Here is an 18985-nt window from a genome sequence, read left to right as displayed (position 1 = left end):
AGAAAGCCGCGTCTAGAGGATGTCCAAGTAAACAAGTCTTTTCTGTTATAAGAATATAAGATATGGTTTCATAAGAGACTGTAGTAGCAGTCGTCTATTTTGATGTGTCTGTATTATATCATGGTTGTGACCTGAACAAAGTCATTCATGTAAAAACAACAAGTAAAAGAAAAGAGAATGAAGACATGTCTAAATACAAGATCACCTGAACATTTTCCTCTACTGAAAGTGTCTAGTGGAAAGTGGAGGGTGTTACAGGGGAGTGTCCCATCCTAATAGAGTCACGGTGGCTTGGTCATCTCCACTCTCTCCACTTGAGATTCTCAGGGCTTGAACATGTTTTTCCTTTTTTTGCCATGACAGCTGATTTGAATGTGTCAGCTTTACGTCAACTATTTGACCTGAAATAGATTCAAGGTGCAAAAGACAAAGAAGAGACAATGGGTTGTATTCAAAGCTTCAGGGAGTTGTGCGACCGTCCGAAGAACACCAATGTTCGGTTCAGTCTTCCAGCAGTTTGCATTGTATGGCAAACAGCCATGATCATCTTGTTTGGGGTGTTTATTCGATACGACGAAGAATCAGATCCACACTGGATTGAGCACAGGAAAGCTAAAAATATATCAAGCGACATTGAAAATGACTTCTACTTCAGATATCCAAGTAAGTGGCTTCATCTGTCTTCATAGTAAAAGTTGCACACACACACACGCACATGTACTGTGCAAACTTTTCAGGCACCACCAGCTCGGTTGTTTTTTCTGTCTGTCAAATTCTGTGATCATTGTAATGTGGAATGAAGTGATGCGACTTAAAGCTGGTCTTATTTAACTCATGTAACATGTGGATGTAATGCTCAAGCATGTCTTGAATGAACCTGGCATAATAGACGCTTAGATATAGATAGCAGATATTAAAAAAAATAAAATAAAAATGAAAAAAGTAGGACAAACACAGGATTTTTAAAATTAATAAATATTAATAAAGGTTCCACGCCAGTATTAACAGAGATGTGTTATTGTTCAAGTGTAAGGGCTTAAGATTTCTGCACAGTACTGTATATACATACATATATACATAGTATATATATTATTTTATTTATTTACAAGTATTTGTGTATTTTCTTCTACTTAATTTAACCGATTAGTCTCAGTTTAAGCTGACCTGACATATTCCTAACATTATTGCTGACAAGGGTCTGACATCTACAAGTGCACATTACCCCAGAGGTTTGACTCCCTCAGGCTCCTTTTCCAGTTTAACTGTCGCAGGCATGAATTCACTCTGATCTCTTTGTCTGTTTTAACATATCCCTTTTATTAGTTATATATAGTACAGTACAGTACACGCTGTATATCGGTGGGTGTGGGTGTGTCAGTGTCCCACAGTGTCAATGTCAACTATCATGTCAATGATCATGAGACCATCTCAGACATGGTGTTGGACGTCACTTGAAAAAAGTTTGTTTTGACACAGTTGGTTGCCTCTGACCACCAAGTTCATGGTCATGCAACCTTTTTCCCCTCAACACAAGGGCGTCCCAAGCTGTTGTGCCCGGAGATGTGTCAGGACGTAAAGGGTTGTACTGTAAATGACACTGGCTCGTTCATGCTGGCACCCACAGGCTGTTGTTTCCTGGTAACAGCAGATACAACTATTTCATCTCACAGTTACTTAAAACCCTACAGAGATCACAGTACCTGTAGAAGTGTCCTGATTTATTACTAATCATAAAGTTGCAACATCCAGTCAATGAGGAATAGATACATCACTGTTTTTCTCACATTACCTCATGTGTTTGTGCACTGGTGTGAAAACAAAGTGTCTATATTTAGTACCTCAATTCATGTTATAATTAAATACTAGCAATGTGTTCTATATTAAACTTCATCGACATATTGACTTTAATGAACAGAGAGCATTCAGATCCTCAAAACTCTGCCACAGTGTCAAAACACTCAAGTGCTGATGCCGACATATTAAAATAATTTTTTTATCTGATCAAAATCGTACTTTTTTTGAATTGTGCTGCTCACAATCAGACAGACAGACAGACAAACTTGACCAAAAACACAAGGTCAACTGACTGACTTTAAACTTGGCAGGTGACTTACCAGTGTGTTTATGTGACAAACACATACACACTTGACCTACATTGATTGAAGACTCTAAATTGCCTAAAGGTTTGAATGTTTGCTTGTCTATGCTGGCCCTGTGACACAAACACATGTCGATCATGGAAACTCCACACAGGACAGGAAATAATTGAATATTTGAACCACTATGCTCAGTTCACCCTCTTTGCCTCTCTTCCTCTTCTGTTTCTACACTAGGCTTCCAGGATGTCCATGTGATGATCTTTGTTGGATTTGGCTTCTTGATGACATTTCTGAAGAGGTACAGCTTCGGTGCAGTGGGTTTCAACTTCCTCATTGCAGCCTTTGGCCTCCAGTGGGCACTGCTCATGCAGGGCTGGTTCCATTCCCTGGATTACACCGATGGAAAGATCAAAATTGGAGTTGAAAAGTAAGTGTGGTTTTTATTATCGGTGAGTTCAAAGCCCCCCTTTGTTTTATTGCACCTGTGTGGTTTTCATTGACAAAAATACTAGGATACACAGTGAGGTGGAGAAACCAGTTTGACTGATGCGAGTCCATAAATCTTTATTTCTAGTCACACATGACATGACGTTGTTGAGTCATTTTAACAGGATCTCTTGTATCTTATGTCTATCTTTTATCAATGTTTATATCTAAAGTAAAATTATCTGTATATATAATACAGAGGTGAGATATGACTCATTCCCCTGTCAACCTGATCTATGCATCCAGAAAACACTCAAGAACAGATGTTTGTGAAGGTTCTCAATCATCTTCTGTAGTTAGCTGTAGAGTAGACTTGCATGAGTTAAGTTGAAGAAAGTTCCAGAATGATAGATTATTATGACACACTGATAACACAGTTGTTCTTTGTCCACTCCTCAGCCTCATCAACGCTGACTTCTGTGTGGCTGGCTGTCTGATTGCTTATGGTGCAGTGCTGGGTAAAGTGAGTCCAGTCCAGCTGATGGTTCTGACCCTCTTTGGGATTACGTTGTTTGCTGTGGAGGAATATATTATCCTGAGTCTCATTCATGTAAGTTGAAACCATCACTGGATATTCTTTAAATATTGTGTTAGATAAAGTGTAGAGATTCACTTGTAACATTAGTACTAGTATAAATCTTGTGGAGTTTCTTTCCTTTTTTTTTTCTTTAACTTAGAAAACATGTAGCTCTCATTTATTTCTTTATGGTTCAGTTGCCCTGAAAATTCTGAAAGTACCTCATATTATTCTTATTCATGTCGATTGTATTGATCTTCTGCTTCTGCAACTGATGCTCATATATTCCAGGCCAGAGATGCTGGAGGCTCCATGGTGATCCACACATTTGGCGGTTATTATGGTCTGTCCATCTCGTGGATGCTCTATCGTCCAAATCTGGACCAGAGCAGTCGTCTGCAGGGCTCCGTCTACCACTCAGATGTCTTTGCCATGATTGGTGAGAATGATCTTATTTTTCTGTTTCGTGATTTCCATGGCCGTTTCGCCCCTCTATATTTATGAATATCCCACTTCCCGCCCAGGCACCCTCTTCCTGTGGATGTTCTGGCCCAGCTTTAACTCCGCCCTCGCTGACCACGGGGACGGACAGCACAGAGCAGCCATCAACACCTACCTAGCTCTGGCCTCGACTGTGCTTACCACTGTGGCTGTCTCCAGCCTCTTTCAAAAGCATGGAAAACTAGACATGGTAAAAACTGGCAGGGTTTATTTTCTCTGCAGGAACCCTGTGAAGAATGAGCCGTTTAATGATAACAGGTAGTATGTACAGTATGAAATGATGTACTGTATGCACGGCATCAAAATCAACATTTTAATGCATTAACTGAGATAGGTTGTTTAGAATCTCCCCTACATGTAGAGCACATGTCAATGTGTGTAACCTGATAGTAATAGAGCCAATTTTCCTATTGGATTTTAGAGGTTGCTATGTCTTTGAATCTGCTTTGAGATGTTGTACTCAGATCTCGTACTCAGGGAAGAATGTGAAGTTCCATTCAATCTATGAGTCTTACGATGCCCAACACCAACCATGCAGGTGCTTCAACTCCCTTTGTGGAGAAAAGCCTTCCGTGGAGAAAATCACTTCCACGTATTTCCTACTCCTGCACCTCCTCCTCCTCATCATCATCATCTTTCTCACATCCAACACTTTCAGCTTCCTCTTCAGTACAGATATGTGCGACAGTGGTGGTGAGAAGTCCTCTACAACAGAGAGTGGCCTGTCTACCATGATTTTCTACCATGAATTCTCCATGTCGTTGTGTGTTACCGTGCTGTTGACTGCTCTAAACACCAATCAAGATGGCAACAAGACATTCCCACACTGCAACTGCAAATATGTGGAAGCTACTTGTGTTTTAAGAATAAGGTCACAAGGACTTTAAATTTAGAATTCCAGTCTGTACGAATTAAAGGTGAGAACTGTAGATAAATCAACAGGTTCCCATGCACCACCAGCTTTCCTGCGTGCATCAGGGAACTTTCTGACCTTTATATGTCAGAAAGGATATACTGTAATCCTTATTTGATAATAAGCTTGAAAGCACAAGGAGTTCACTGGGTGTGCCTCCCCCCGTGGCTGGGGCCAGTTAAGAGCGTCCAATTAATAATAACCAATGGAGATTAGGTACCTTGCTCAGGGGTACCACAGCCCTTGACATAGTGGGGACTCAAACTAGCAACCCTTTGGTTATAACACCCATTTTGTTTGCACTCATTTCTCAGGTTCACATCCAGAACTCTACTCTTGCTGGAGGCGTGGCAGTGGGAACAGCAGCAGAGTTCATGCTGATGCCCTACGGTTCTCTGATTGTAGGATTCTGCTGTGGTATCATCTCCACCCTTGGATATATCTACCTCACAGTATGACTTTTCTCTGTTTGCTGCTTTGACTGATCTTGAGTGCCGTTTGTTAAGATTTCTATTTTTTTTTTTTTACCAAACTCTCAGCCGTTCATGGAGAAGTACCTCAAGATCCAAGACACATGTGGAATACATAACCTTCATGCCATGCCGGGAGTCATTGGAGGAATTGTGGGAGCCATTACAGCTGCAGCTGCTTCTGAATCAGTTTATGGCCGTGAGGGGTGAGGGGTCCTTACCTGCAAACAAGAAACTATCAGACAGTTATTTTTACTCAAATGGGTTTTATGTAACCAATGTTCAAAACAGGAAGTTTGTCACAAGGTTGCCAGGTAGACTTTGTATTTTATTTGGAATTCCATCAAATAAATGTGTTTCAATGGCACACAGCACAACAGGAATAATAATAAAAAATGCAGTATGCACAGTCTAAATACAGTAGTAGTGAATGCAGCTACACTTACATCCCTTCAGTAATTTAAAAATTAAATTGTGAATAAACTGGTGCCAACATTGTTTTTAGTGAAGCCAGCAAGGAACTTAAAATAAAGAAATAATATCAAATCAATTTTATTTTTGTGGTGCAAAAGCAGACTTTAAAACAGATATAGTTCTTAATATTAAAACATATAAAGTGTTTAAAAGTTACAAAAAGAGTGCAATATGAAGCAGTGTAGTTACAACAAATAAAACTCATATCTCTCTGTGTCCAAATGTAGTTTTTCTGTCTCATGAAACAACATTTTTCCCTCTTTCTTTGCATTAAAGGCTGATTAACACCTATGACTTTGAGGGTGCGTTCAAAGACATGGTACCCACACGGCAGGGTGGTCACCAGGCTGCAGGCATCTGTGTGGCCATCTGCTTCGGCGTAGGCGGTGGCATCCTTGTCGGTAAGTGGCGACCACATTCACAGCCATTCTTGACTTTCACTATGACTGAAAGTACACATTTAGCATGTTAATAATGTGTCAATAATATGGAGTGGCTCTGTTTGAACAAGGTGTTTTGCATACATTGTGTTTACATAGCTGATGTGTTCTTGTTCTCTTTGGAGGTTGTATCTTGAGACTACCGATTTGGGGAGATGCCGCAGATGAAAATTGCTTTGATGATGAGCCTTACTGGGAGGTGAGAGACAATGTTGTTGTAATGGTGCAGGCAAAATAAGACACAAAAGAGTCTCCAGTAAAACTTAAACTATAAAAGGTAAACAGAAGAAGCAAAAGCAACCCAAGGCTAAAGCAGAAGGTCAAGGTAAAACCAAAGCAAGGTGCATGGAACCACACGGAACAAGCCAGAGCAGAACTGAGTACAACAGATGAACAAATGAACCGACAAAGACACTGAGCCACGTAGACTAAATACACCAGGGAGACGGTAATAAGTGGACACGGGTGAAACACATCAGGGTGGGGCAGACAATCAACAGAGGGAAGCAGGACAAAACAAGTACAAGTACAACAAGTACAACCCAGTGATATAGGACATAAGCAAAGAAACAGCATGAAACATTAAGTCAACGGTCAGCAAAAGATGCTAAGAAAAAATGATTTTCATTGCCTAAGTTGCGCTGAAAAAAAAGGATATAAGACACTCTATATTGCACATTCTTATAGCCTCTGTATGTATTGTATATTTTAACATAGTATTGTGTTCTGAGGGTTAAACACATTTCCAGAAAATGTGTCCAGAAACAAAGTGAAAGTGAAACACAGCACTCTTTTCTCAAAACTGACACCTTTCACCAAAACACAACTATTGTAAGCATATGCGACATGTTCCAGTATATAGCAAAACTAATTCCACCTACAGTGAGAAACAATAAACAATAAAATCAAAGCAAAGATACAAAAGTGACTTGAGGATTTTATACTTTTAAACTCATTGAAGGGATATACTTACTGTGAGTGAGACCAAATGGTAATCAGGGTGTTGTACTTTGAAGGCCAGTGTTTGTTGACGAAAACAAAGTTTTTCAAATGATCAACTCTGTGTCCAGAGACTTGCAAAAATGTGATTCAGGATTATATTTGCTGATACATGAGCTTCAAGGTTTTCCACAAAGTCATAAAACTGTGTTACAATGAAAAAAACAATACATAGACATGAGTGAGACTAATTAGCGATCAGGGCGTTTGTGAATGAACAAAGTGTTGCTAGTTGATGCTAAATTTATGTTTAGAGATTTGCAAAACTAGGATTCAGAACAGGTTTTTCTCAGCCACTGCCCTGAATGTTTTCTAAATAGAAACTAAGAGCACAGATGCGACAAGTTAACAAAGAGATATTTAATACATTTCATAGTCTGACACATGACTGCAGTTTTTGCACAGGTGTGACTTGGATGACCAGTATTTGTGGGACAACAAAATGGTGTTGTTTTTGTTCAGGGATTTTAAAAGCTGTGATATAGATTAAAACACAGCCAGTGGGTCCATTCTGGCCCCAGGATGAATTTGTGAGTTAAACCTGTGAGTAAATGTTTTGTGCCTTTGTAGATCCACTGTGATCTGTAAGTTGTAAAGCACATGTGTAAATGGTCCACTTAGGCATAATATTGTTGAAATTGCACTTATTCTAAGTCAGGTAGTTTGTAAAAAGATACTTCTTTAAATGTAAAACAAAGGGAAAACATTTGGAGTTGTTGTTTTGGAGTTATTATTTTACTGGTCTGGTCCACTTGAGATCAAATGGTACTCTATGTGGCCACATGTTTGACAACCCTGGTATAAGACTTTCAGAATTGTGTGATCAGTTCCTCTTTTTTTTTTGTTTTTTTTTTTGCATATTTTAATGGAGAAAAAAGTGTCCCTTTTTCTCTTTTTAGTGAGTGTCAGTTATAGTTTCCTATTTTGCATTACGTGAAGCAGAAGTCAGTGATTTCACCTATGAGAAACACTTAGAAAGTCAGTTCACAGTTGTCACACAACAAGAAGTTTGACAGTTTGGCAGACTATTTAATTGGATAAGTGTGAATGTGAGAGTGAAAGGTTGTTCGTCTCTAGATACAGTGCTTGACACATTTATTAGACCACCACCAAATGGTTTATGCCACAGTTGCACTAAATTAACAGCATTGTTCATTTTATAATCATTTTTTATGTTTCAATGCTAAAATATAAATATTAAATGTTATCCGTGAATTTTCAAATTTACTGTTTTATAAACAAACCAGAAATCATACTAAAGCACATTATTATTCATCGATTAGGATGTTAAAATTATAGTTATTTACTTGCATTCTTGAGCAGAAAAATATGTTTTAGTGGTTGAATGTTCTCCCCAGAGAAGCCCAGTGAGCCGGCTCAAATTTTGGGTTTAAAAGGTGAATTCAGTTTGTTATTTGCCAAATAAATAACAATTTTAGATTTCTAAAACTTTTATGTTTTATTGTTTTATATTTCTCATCTTCATGACAGATGGTCTTATATATTTGCACTCATGTGAACATAAAATGGGCAAAACTGACATTGTTCCATTTCATAACTGTTCACAGCTTCCTCAAGATGAAGAGAGCGTCCCACCCATTCTGCAGTACAACAACCACCTGCGGAACAAGGATGTGTAAGTGCTTTAGTTTAACTGATAACAATCTTTCCTATGGTCATTGGCAGATGATATTCCCATACCAAACAAGCAGTGGCGGTACAGTAGTGCAGTTTGTGCTTTTGTTGTTGGAAAAAATATGCATATATATATATTGTCCTCTAAGTGGCAGCAGAGCACAGTTGTTGTTGTTTTTAGGGCCCACTTGTGACACACTGTGATTCCTGCCCTTTGTTGGCAATATCTGTTTCATGGTGTTGAATACAGTATGAACATACACACACACACACACACACACACACACACACACACACACACACACACACACACACACACACACACGCAAACACACACACGCACACACACACACACACACACACACGCACACACACACACACACACACACACACACACACACACACGCACACGCACACACGCACACAGTGAGCACACAGTGGTGCATCTTATGCAGCCGCTGTCACTCACATGTGCTGGATTATGAAACACTGACACGTGGCCTGTGCTCTGTGCTCTGTGCTCTCTCCGAGTCAACCTTTTTTTTTGTGTTGATAGTGGGTTGTTTTGTTCGTTCTGCATGTGCAGCTCTGCAAAGTGACCTTGCAGTCGCGCGACAGAGGTTGTGTTTGGGTAAATGAAATAATGTGTGGAAAACAAAGAGAACCACGGGTTACATAAGGATTTAAACATTTAATGAATGGACTGTTTAATCTAGTGGGTACATGGTACAGGAAATGTAGAGTTGTAATAATATAATAATGTAATAGGGAAGGAATATATTAGTAATTCCATGTTCTTTCTTCAGGTGAGGGTATTAAACTGGTGTTATATTATTAATATTATTGTTATTATTATCACATTATTACACTGAAAATACCAATACAAATGAGATGTTATTACCATAATGTTACAAAATTATCATCATACTATTACCCTGTTGGTACTGACCTGTAGGTGTATTTATATAGCAGCGTTCAGGCAGAAAATACATGAAAAAAGACATTCGAAATTTAAACATCTCACAAGAAAGATTGGAAATAAAATAGAATAGAAACAGTAAAAAGAAGCAGGTGGTGAAATGGCTCAGGCGTTTATGGGAGACCTGCAGTATACAACAACGTTTACTGATTTAAATGAGCTGACAGTTTGTTCACACCTCACCCTGCTGGATTCAGACCCTGAGAACATTGAGTAAAAACCTGTCCCTGATGACGCTTCAAACCTGACAAATAACTCAAGATGTACTGAGACAATTCATCCATTCATTCATTCATTCATTCATTCGTTCATTCATTCAGTCATTCATTCATTCATTCATTCATTCTGTAATGTGAAGTGTTTAGTCTACTGAGTCTAATACTATAGAAAAAAAAGGGTATTTGAATGCAGATAATATGAGAAAATATCAAACCTTGACATTAAAACTTTTTTTTTGTAATATTCACATTTTGTCTCATTTTGTTTTTCCAGAACGGAGTCAAATTTCAGCATGGAGCAGAACTGACCTTAGACCTGGATGTTTTTGCTGTCTGTCTGTCTGTCTGTCTGTGAGTAGCATAACTCAAAACGTAATGGATGTTTTTTACAAGAACATTAATTCTTAGATTTTGTGATCCAAATCCAGATTCATAATTTAAAATAATTTTTAAGTGTGAACAACAGGAAAACTGAGTAGCCTTTGGCGGAGATTTGTGCTCTCTGATTGTTTTCTCTATAGCTTTTTTTTGAAAGATGAAAGATTTGTAATAAATCTATAATAAGTGATTAGTTTAATTGGCTCTGTTGTGGAATACATTTCAGCATGAAGGACAGGTTCATTTACCGATGCTGTGTTCTTGTTCCACATGAAACAAGGCTCCGCTCTGCTGTGGGAACATAAACACGGCTCCTGAAGCACACGTGAAACACTCCAGGCCGAGTTTCGTATTATAGCTTTGCTTCAGATCCATATGATTTGCACAGGAATCTGCTGTGAATACACAGACAGGCAAGTTTATGTTTGTTTGAAGATTGAATGTTTACATTAATGCTGTTAGTCTGTACATCTGTGTGTGTGTGTGTGTATATGTGTCCTCACTATTTATAAGCACTACATAAACACCTAGTAATTATTTACAACGCACTATGATGTAGTGATTTTCAATATTTATAGTTTGTCAGTAATTGTAACGTCTAAAGGCATTAATGGACCATTTTTATTCAATATAATGGCCTATAAACAAACTATAAAGTGTTTATGTAGTGCTTATAAAAATAATAGATATGTGTGCGTTCAGATATTGTAAACTGTTTATGTCATGCTGTTTTGAAAAGTTTTGTTAATTGTGATGTCATTTTGGACAAATAATAAAGCATTATTCCATAAAGTGTAAGTACTATTTTCATTTAAATTTAATAAAACAAGAATATGTAGCACTTACAAAAAAAGTTTTTTTTTGTTTGTTTTGTTTTTGTTTTTATAAGACAAAAAGCTTAAGAGGAAGTTCATTTTCCTCTCCTGTGTCCTCTCTCATGGGGGTCACACTGCGGGTAAAGGTCACACCCTTATTACTCTCTCGAGACTCTGTGGTGACCAAAAACAAACCCGAGATCGGCCTCGTCATTATGACCTCAGGTCAAAACATGGAAAAAGGAAAAAACAGCCAGGTCAGCATCACACACACACACACACATGATGGAGTCTCTCATTTTACAATGACTGGCTAAAGGAAGGAAGTGATGAGAGTGATTCATAAAAATCAAACAGATGATGGGACAGTTATGTATGTGAATGTGTTGATGCTAATGCCAGGCAGTCTCATCTCTTTATTATTTTGACAATATGGTCACTTAAACCACACTGCTGCCATGTTTTAAGCACTAAAGGTCACTGTTGTACATCATGTGTGTAAAAAGGCACTCTCTTTAAACAACTGAAATGTCTTTTATGTAATGTCACAGTCATGTTTCACCTTTTTAGAATACATAAATACACTGTGTTTTTACCTTTACATTAGAGTACAGTAACAATATGGTAATCATTTAGTAGGGAAGTAAAATGATAGTGATATTATCTTATTTCTACAGTAATTACCAAGTAAAGCTTGAAAATAACAATTGAAAACAAACGTTGGAGATAAGGAGGATGAATTCCAACTTTCTAATATGGTCATTAAACAATTTAATGGGAAGAAGGTACTGATCGCAGCCTGTAGTACGCAAATACGTAACCTGGATAATAACACAGTTTTACAGTAATACATTCCTACAACAAAATACTACCTCACTATTATAGTGTTGATACTGTACTGCAATGGAAAGTGTTACCATGTCTTAAATAAATAGTGATGTGCTCTGTGCATTAAACGGTGACATTTTCTAATAGAGTGACTGGCAGTCCTGCATATTCTTCAGTTGGACAGTGGACTCTCCACACTTGTGCCACAGTTTCCTACCCTAACCTGACTAACACCCGGGAATCACACAGCAAGTGAAGCCGGCACAAGGAAGAATAAGACAAACATGACAAAATTCACTATTTAAAGCGGAAACCTCCTCATATTATCAGGGTGAAAGGCGGTGTTTTGGCCCCTAGTGGAGCAGAGGCGGTCGCACTTCATTCAGGAAAAATCAATTCCCCACTAGTGCTTGTGTACTGGGACAAGGACAGTATAGTCCAGTTAAACGGCACAGTACTTGACCGTGCATGGCAACGTACGGACTGAACAGAGGCGGCGGCAGCAGCAGCTGACGGTGGGAGCACGGATGATTCCCACACATGAGTAGCAATGAGGAATCCGGCCTCCTCGCTAACAATGGCAGGCTTAGTGCTGTTTTCTTTTGTCATCAGTAACGTGTTTGAGTAAAGAAGGTAATGGTGCCACAAGTACTCCAATTAAACGAGATGCAGCCCTGCTGGGAAGAAAGGCTCCCCCATTGGCCTTGATACCCCCACCTTCTCCACCCTTCTTCCCCCAGTGCATACACACAGACACACACACAGACACACACACACACACACACACACACACACACACACACACACACACACACACACACACACACACACACACACACACACACACACACACACACACACACACACACACAAACTGGGCCTCTCTTCTCATCATACCCCCATACAGTTCCCGCCCCAACGCTACTCATGTTTATTCATCAGCCACTTAAAGGGCAAATGCAAAAGCCTGTTAAAAAATAATTCAGACTTATTTTAAATGACGCCCGGCCTCCTTTCCTCTCTGCGGTCGAGGGTGCCAGGCCTTGAGGCAACATGGCAGCCACGTTTTGAAGACATGTAAGTTGACCACAGTTATGACTTCCACATGAGAACTGCGCTGGGATGGATGATGAGGAGGCCACAGACAGTGAGATGAAAAAAACTTGAGTAGGCAAGGGGGCATGAAAAGAGGGAGGGACGGACAGAGAATGAGGCCTCACTTTCACCGCTGACGACCGACTGCCTGCCGCAGAGGCTCAATCATGATATTTGATTGACAGGTCCAGAGAAGGAGAGGGTGGGAAAGAGGGCGCAGGAAGAGAGCTAAGAATGGGAGCCGTACAAAACACGCTCCCATACAGGAGAGGGGGCCACAGAGACACTCATTAATGATAAAGAACATACCAGGAAAAGCATGTTTTCTCTGCATGCCAGCTATGTTGTTTGTGGGTTGAAGATTAGTTTTGTAATCTTCTCTGCGTGGTGATGAAAAATGAACCGAGCACGACAGCTGACAAATACAATGTGGGAGGTCGTGTTGTGTTGCAGCACCTGGTTGTAGCTGTTCTTTTTTCCTTTATGTTTTTGCCATTATTTTGAGAAAACAACATCATATGCAGCATGTAATGATGATTCTGTTCTTTTTTATGGTGCAGTTTATAGATACATGTCAGTTTCTATGAAGTTAAACCCCACCTTCACACTTTATAGTTATGAGGTGCAGCAGTTAGAGAAGTATTCAGGAATCCATGTTCACTCCCTTATAAAGAAAGCTGTAAAAGCCTCTATTGAAGGCATCCAAAGGTCCATAAAACTGTTCATAAACTATTCAAGCCCCTACTCTTTTCTCTCTCTGCTTAGTCCGCTCACGTTCTGTGTAGCTTCAGTGACCCCTAAAGGTTATTTCTCAGCAGGTGCATCTGACTTCCAAAGCTGTTCTGACTGTATAGATGTGGACTGGCCTTTTTGTTAAAGCCCAATACAAAGCTCAAACTGTAATTCTCACCATCTTCAGTCCTGTCCCCATCACCAGTGGTGAGAAGTCACTGATGACGACACCGGAGTGCAGTTTCACTTTTGGTTTTCTTGTGTTTCTCCAAATAATGTTAAATTCATTTCTATTTCTGCTGTGCTTTATTTAACAGATGCAGGTAATGGACAATTGAAGATTTTACATTTACAGACATATTTTATACTCTAGTTAGCGATCCCTTTCCAAACTGTGTGCTAACCAATTTTCAGATGTTTGAAAATGACAAATTGTAGTTCTTTGACCAACTAAATTCCCTTTTGAACTTTTCACACATTTTTCACACTTTCCATTTTTTAGTTATAGCACTACTTGGCATCAGTCACATTATTTTCCTTTATTTCATAGTACCTCCTCAACAGTGTGCAAGTGCGTGAAAGTGTGACACAAACTACTGGCGAGCAAAGCAGTTGTTTTCGGCTTAACGGAATCATTCGAATCACTTAAGTAAAAAGATTTGTTCAGTACTTCCTGCATGACCGGAGCACAGTCACTAAACTGAACAGGTTGTGATTCGAGTTGTGAGCACTGCCGGCTTTCAGCAGCGATGTCATTAAATACACCAGACTCCTTTGTTAAATATTGAGATTGTATAAATTTCTTTGCTAAATGTTTTCAGTCTTTATAACTGATCTACAGTTCAGCATTGTTCGGTTTGATTCTTGCGTAGGACGTCGCGCTCACGACTCCTCCAGTAACAAACACTCTCTGACCAATCAGTGGCCGGGAGTCGTCACATAGACGTCACATTTTAGCATTGGCTCATTTCGCTTGGAACCTCCTCAGAGTAGATTCTAAAAAAGTACCAGGTATCACTAATGGAAAAGCAACAAAAAAAAACTACTAGAGTCGAGTATTGCCACAACTGTAGAATAGTTTATAGTTTCCGCAGATGCGGACCCATGGGTGTCTCAAATGTTTCCCATAGGATAACCACAAAAAAAAAAAAAAAATCGCATTAGCGATAGATTGGAGAGGGATAAAAAAATTTTTTATTGCGCCACTAAGGCTTCCTTAATGAAATAAAGCACTAAAATTATGAACTAAACCACCGATGCCAAGCAGCTGACTCAAAGTCTTCCCAGGAGACTTTTGATAACCAAAAAGGCTGAAGTCACAACAAACTCTCCAGCAACACCAGTTATACACTGGGAAACAGGCAATTGACATCAAACACACTTCAAAGTTCTATCTTTGTGTTTATAGATACACAGACAACTTAAGAAGCCACAGAGAGAACCTCTCACTACCTCTGAAGGTGAGACAATGAGAGCACAAACAGAGCACTGGACACTCAGAGTATATGAACACTCCTCACACCTGGGCTTCATCAACGACAATCAGTGCCACACACACCTGACTGCAGTTCACCACTCTCACAGAGCCAGGAGACTGAGTGCCCTCACAAAATCAAAAAAGATATTTAAGTGAATTAACATTGCAATCTGTCCCTAACTTTGTCACATAGAATAAAGGTTTGTGTGTCAATTTGCAGTCAGGCCCTGCACATAAACACTCCTTCATCTGTCAGAGCTTAGATGATTGCAGCATACAAATAATGTTACAACATGTATATGTTCATGAAGACCAAACAGAGGCATCAGTAACAGCAAATGTAGATGTTGGCACCTAAAGTGCATCTTGCTAATCTTGTGCTGGTATACTTTTACCAGCCCTAAGATAGACTGATGACCTAAGAACAGCTGATGGATGGGTGATTCCTTTACTTGATTTTAAGATCTAAGTTCTTCTTCTGCCACTACACCCATGTCGTTTCTTGCACTGATGAACCTCCCAGTTGTGACCCAGGCCTCCCCACGCCACTAACTGTCCACACAGGCTGCTTAAGTATCCCTGTCAGACCACAGTGGAGAGGAACAGCAGATTAACCATGATCCTATCCGCTCACCACTAGCCCCTTCATACGCTCCGTTACACCAGCATTTAAAAGGAGGAGGGGACACCATTCAGGCCCGTGATATGAATCCCAGACGCGGGGACAAGAACAGAGCTTTCACCCCTGTCTCACAGAAAAGACCCCCTTTCTGGCACCCTCTAATCCTGGTTGCTACGGGCTTCGGGGTTCAATGGTAGACTCCTGTTGTGAGGGGACAAAGCCTCTCAGTCATCCGGCCATGGTTGCTAGGGGAGGCAGAATGTATGGGGAGGGACGGGCTGCCGTTGTCCCAGACGAAATGTCTCTCTTAAGGTGGCTGAGATGTGGTGATTGACAGGTGGCTACACGCTCCACTGCGGATCATCCGGGAGGTCTGGAAGGGGCCCGTGTGTGTGTGTGTGTGCGTGTGTGTGTGTCAGGTTGGTTGGCAGGGTCAGTGAACAGGGTGGTGGTAGCGATGGTATAGAAATCCAACAAGGCTTTTGCCACTATAAAAGTGGCACTGCTTATTACCTGTAGAGGGAGCTACCTCTGTTTGTAATCACCAGTAATAATGTGACGGTGAGATTATTGCCTGTTCTCTTGGCGACAGCAGCAGCGATGTGATGCTTCTCTAATAATAATGATGAAAATGATCTACCTGCAAAAAAAGAAAAATTCATACATCCAGATCAGAATATGAGTTCTAATCATGCATTACTAACAGTAATTACCTTCACATAGGCACCAATAATCCTTATACCTCATTAATCAGATTATGATGTTTACATGAGCTGCTTGAATTGAATCTTCCATTCATATGCATGTTGCTTAGTCTGATTATGACCCACATCTGCATTACACTCGGTGTTGTGAATACTCCAACACAAAGTTAGGCTTTAATCTGATTAAAATATATACATGTCTAAATAATGGGAAAATGCGATCAGAATGCGCTGCCATGTCTTAATCAGATAATTGCTGATTAAGAGCTTGACTAAGTTGTCTTAATTGGGTTGATATCAGAATCTGATATAATGTCAATGTAAGGATTTCATTTAAGTAACTAATTATCCATGTGAGCAGAAAACTCATATTCTATACTAATACTTGTCTTTAAACAGTGGGCAAAAATATTTAGAGAAAAATGTATATCAATAATATATTGATTCTATTTATACTTCAATGCATACACAGCTTTTTACAGTTTTTTGCGAAAGGTGGAGCCAGATTTTATTTTAAAAGGTTTTTGGTTCAACTTTGACAGGATACAAAATCAATCAGAGGGACTAAGAATGAAAATCAGTGTTCTTTTTCATAACCTCCTCAAATACTTTTTAAACGTTTCTTTTTATGTCTGCTTTAATCTTTAAATATTCTATATATACCATGTTTTATAGCCCTTCATTTTGAAAAGATGTCCCTAAATTCTGAATTTGCAAAATTCTCTGCGAAAAAAACTTCATGCAAGAGATAAACAAGTGCATTTAATGCTATACGTGTAGAATCAAGGGCTTGTTGGTAAAATAAGGGAAACAATTATGTTGGTTATGGTTTGCAAGTACAAATTCACTTTAGTGAATAAGCACATCAACAAAAAGGAAGAATAAAGAATAAATGAGACAGCATGTGGTTTAATTCAAAATGATAATTCAAGGCTGTGGGTTTGTGTTTCATCTGCATCTGAAGGATTAGTGATATTCAGATTTGTGTCTCTCATCCTCCAGTGTGGGAACGATCACCCCACCCTTTTTTTTTTTTTAGACATCAGCGATCCCCCCACCAGTTTCCTCCTCCGGGGCCACAGAGGTGAGAGGGAGCAGACATGGTAGGATGTGTGGATCTAAAGGGGTTCACACACTCAAACGCCCATCTCCCCTCAGATAGACGTCTGGGACTGTCTGGGTTTCTGCTCTCCCAGACTGGGAGCCCTTCCAGCCGTCAGATGCTGCTCAGACCCTTCACCCCCTACCTTGCCTTCCCTCCCCCTTCCCTCTTCCCCTTGACCTTGACTCTGTCACCAGGGCCCTCCAGACAGTCTGGGGTCAAAGGCTAACACAGCAGCCACACATCAGACACGGTTCGAGTCCCTTGTGTCCATATAAACGCTGAATGGTAAATCGCCCAAAAATCAGCCTGTTGGAATGTGGCTTTAAATTCCTGCAGAGACGCGTCCAGATATTTCAGGCCTATGAAGACTGTAAAAACAATGCTGATATTTGATTATGTCTCTTTGTTTCAGCCTCCAGATGAGGAGTGGAATCAAAACAATAAAATAAAATTCAAATTAGACAGTTCACGCATATGTTTTTGTCAACATTTCACAGTGGCTACAGATCTTATTTTAACTCATTAAGAAAATCACTTTACGTGCCATCTCCATGCAGTCGTGCTGCATTTCACCTTTGACTGCTGATTCACTCCTCTGTCCTCGGCCAATCACGGACGAGCATTCAGTATGCCATGGCAGATTTGTGAGAGAAGGGAACGGCTGCAGCCTCACGTGGCTTTTTGAAAAATGCCAACCGACACAGAGAGCAGCTCTGATGTGTCATGAGAGCATGCGCACAGCAAGGAACGTGTCTCAACGTGGGCTCATCCCTCCTCTCTCTCTCAGACACACGCACACTCTGTGCTTCCTGTTTCCTCCACCTTTTGTCTTTGCAATAATATACACAGATGCATTTCTGACTGATCACATTTAATATGATTACATGTAAAATCTCATGAGGATCCACAGTCATGCCATCTTTCCTTGTACACTATATAAGTGACTTAATTTCACAGTTTTAGAGTGTGATGGACTTAGCTCACATTAAATGTTTGTGTGTGCACCTTTTCCGCTCCTCGGTCACTATGGTTCAATATTCACCACAGATCAAAGAAGTAAAATGCCTCCAAATTTCATGTGCACTAGGCCTTAAAGCCTTGACCATCAGCTGATGCCACCTGCTTTTTAAACTCACAGGGAGAGGATCACGAGTGCCAGGTTTGGGTGTGTCCATTCATTTATGGACATAGTTTTATTTTAAATGTGCATCAAATGATATAGATAATAAAGAACAGCAATAAATTAAATGTTTGTGTCAGAAATGACTCAATCACAGTGCAGTGTCCTGCACCCTACAGCCTTTTGATAGGGCCACGTGTAAATTATGTTAATTGTGTTACAGTAAATAATAATAATTATAATAATAATAATAATGATAATAATTGGAATAATATCAATGATAAAAATGATCATTTATGGGTCCCCCCAAAAAATTACAGTCATGTACATTTGAAACGCAGTGATTATAAGTGGTTAATTTTCTTTATCCAGAAAATT

The 18985-nt window shown here is 39.7% G+C and overlaps 1 protein-coding gene across 1 annotated transcript; it reads left to right on the top strand.

Annotated features, from left to right (window-relative positions):
- Positions 1-440: 440 nt before the first annotated feature.
- On the top strand, positions 441-10039 carry rhcgb (Rh family, C glycoprotein b; the record flags this gene model as incomplete). The annotated part of the gene is made up of 11 exons (XM_083893094.1): positions 441-663; positions 2334-2526; positions 2985-3135; positions 3394-3541; positions 3627-3793; positions 4831-4968; positions 5056-5192; positions 5737-5861; positions 6026-6099; positions 8468-8535; positions 10006-10039. The coding sequence occupies 11 exons, from the start codon at positions 441-443 to the stop codon at positions 10037-10039; spliced, it is 1458 nt and encodes a 485-aa protein (XP_083749220.1).
- Between the last annotated feature and the right edge of the window lie 8946 nt (positions 10040-18985).

The sequence above is a fragment of the Microchirus variegatus genome, assembly GCF_963457635.1.
Source record: "Microchirus variegatus genome assembly, chromosome: 8".
Classification (NCBI taxonomy): domain Eukaryota; kingdom Metazoa; phylum Chordata; class Actinopteri; order Pleuronectiformes; family Soleidae; genus Microchirus; species Microchirus variegatus.
The sequence above is the reverse complement of the archived record's forward strand: the minus strand, read 5'-3'. Positions and strand labels throughout refer to the sequence as shown.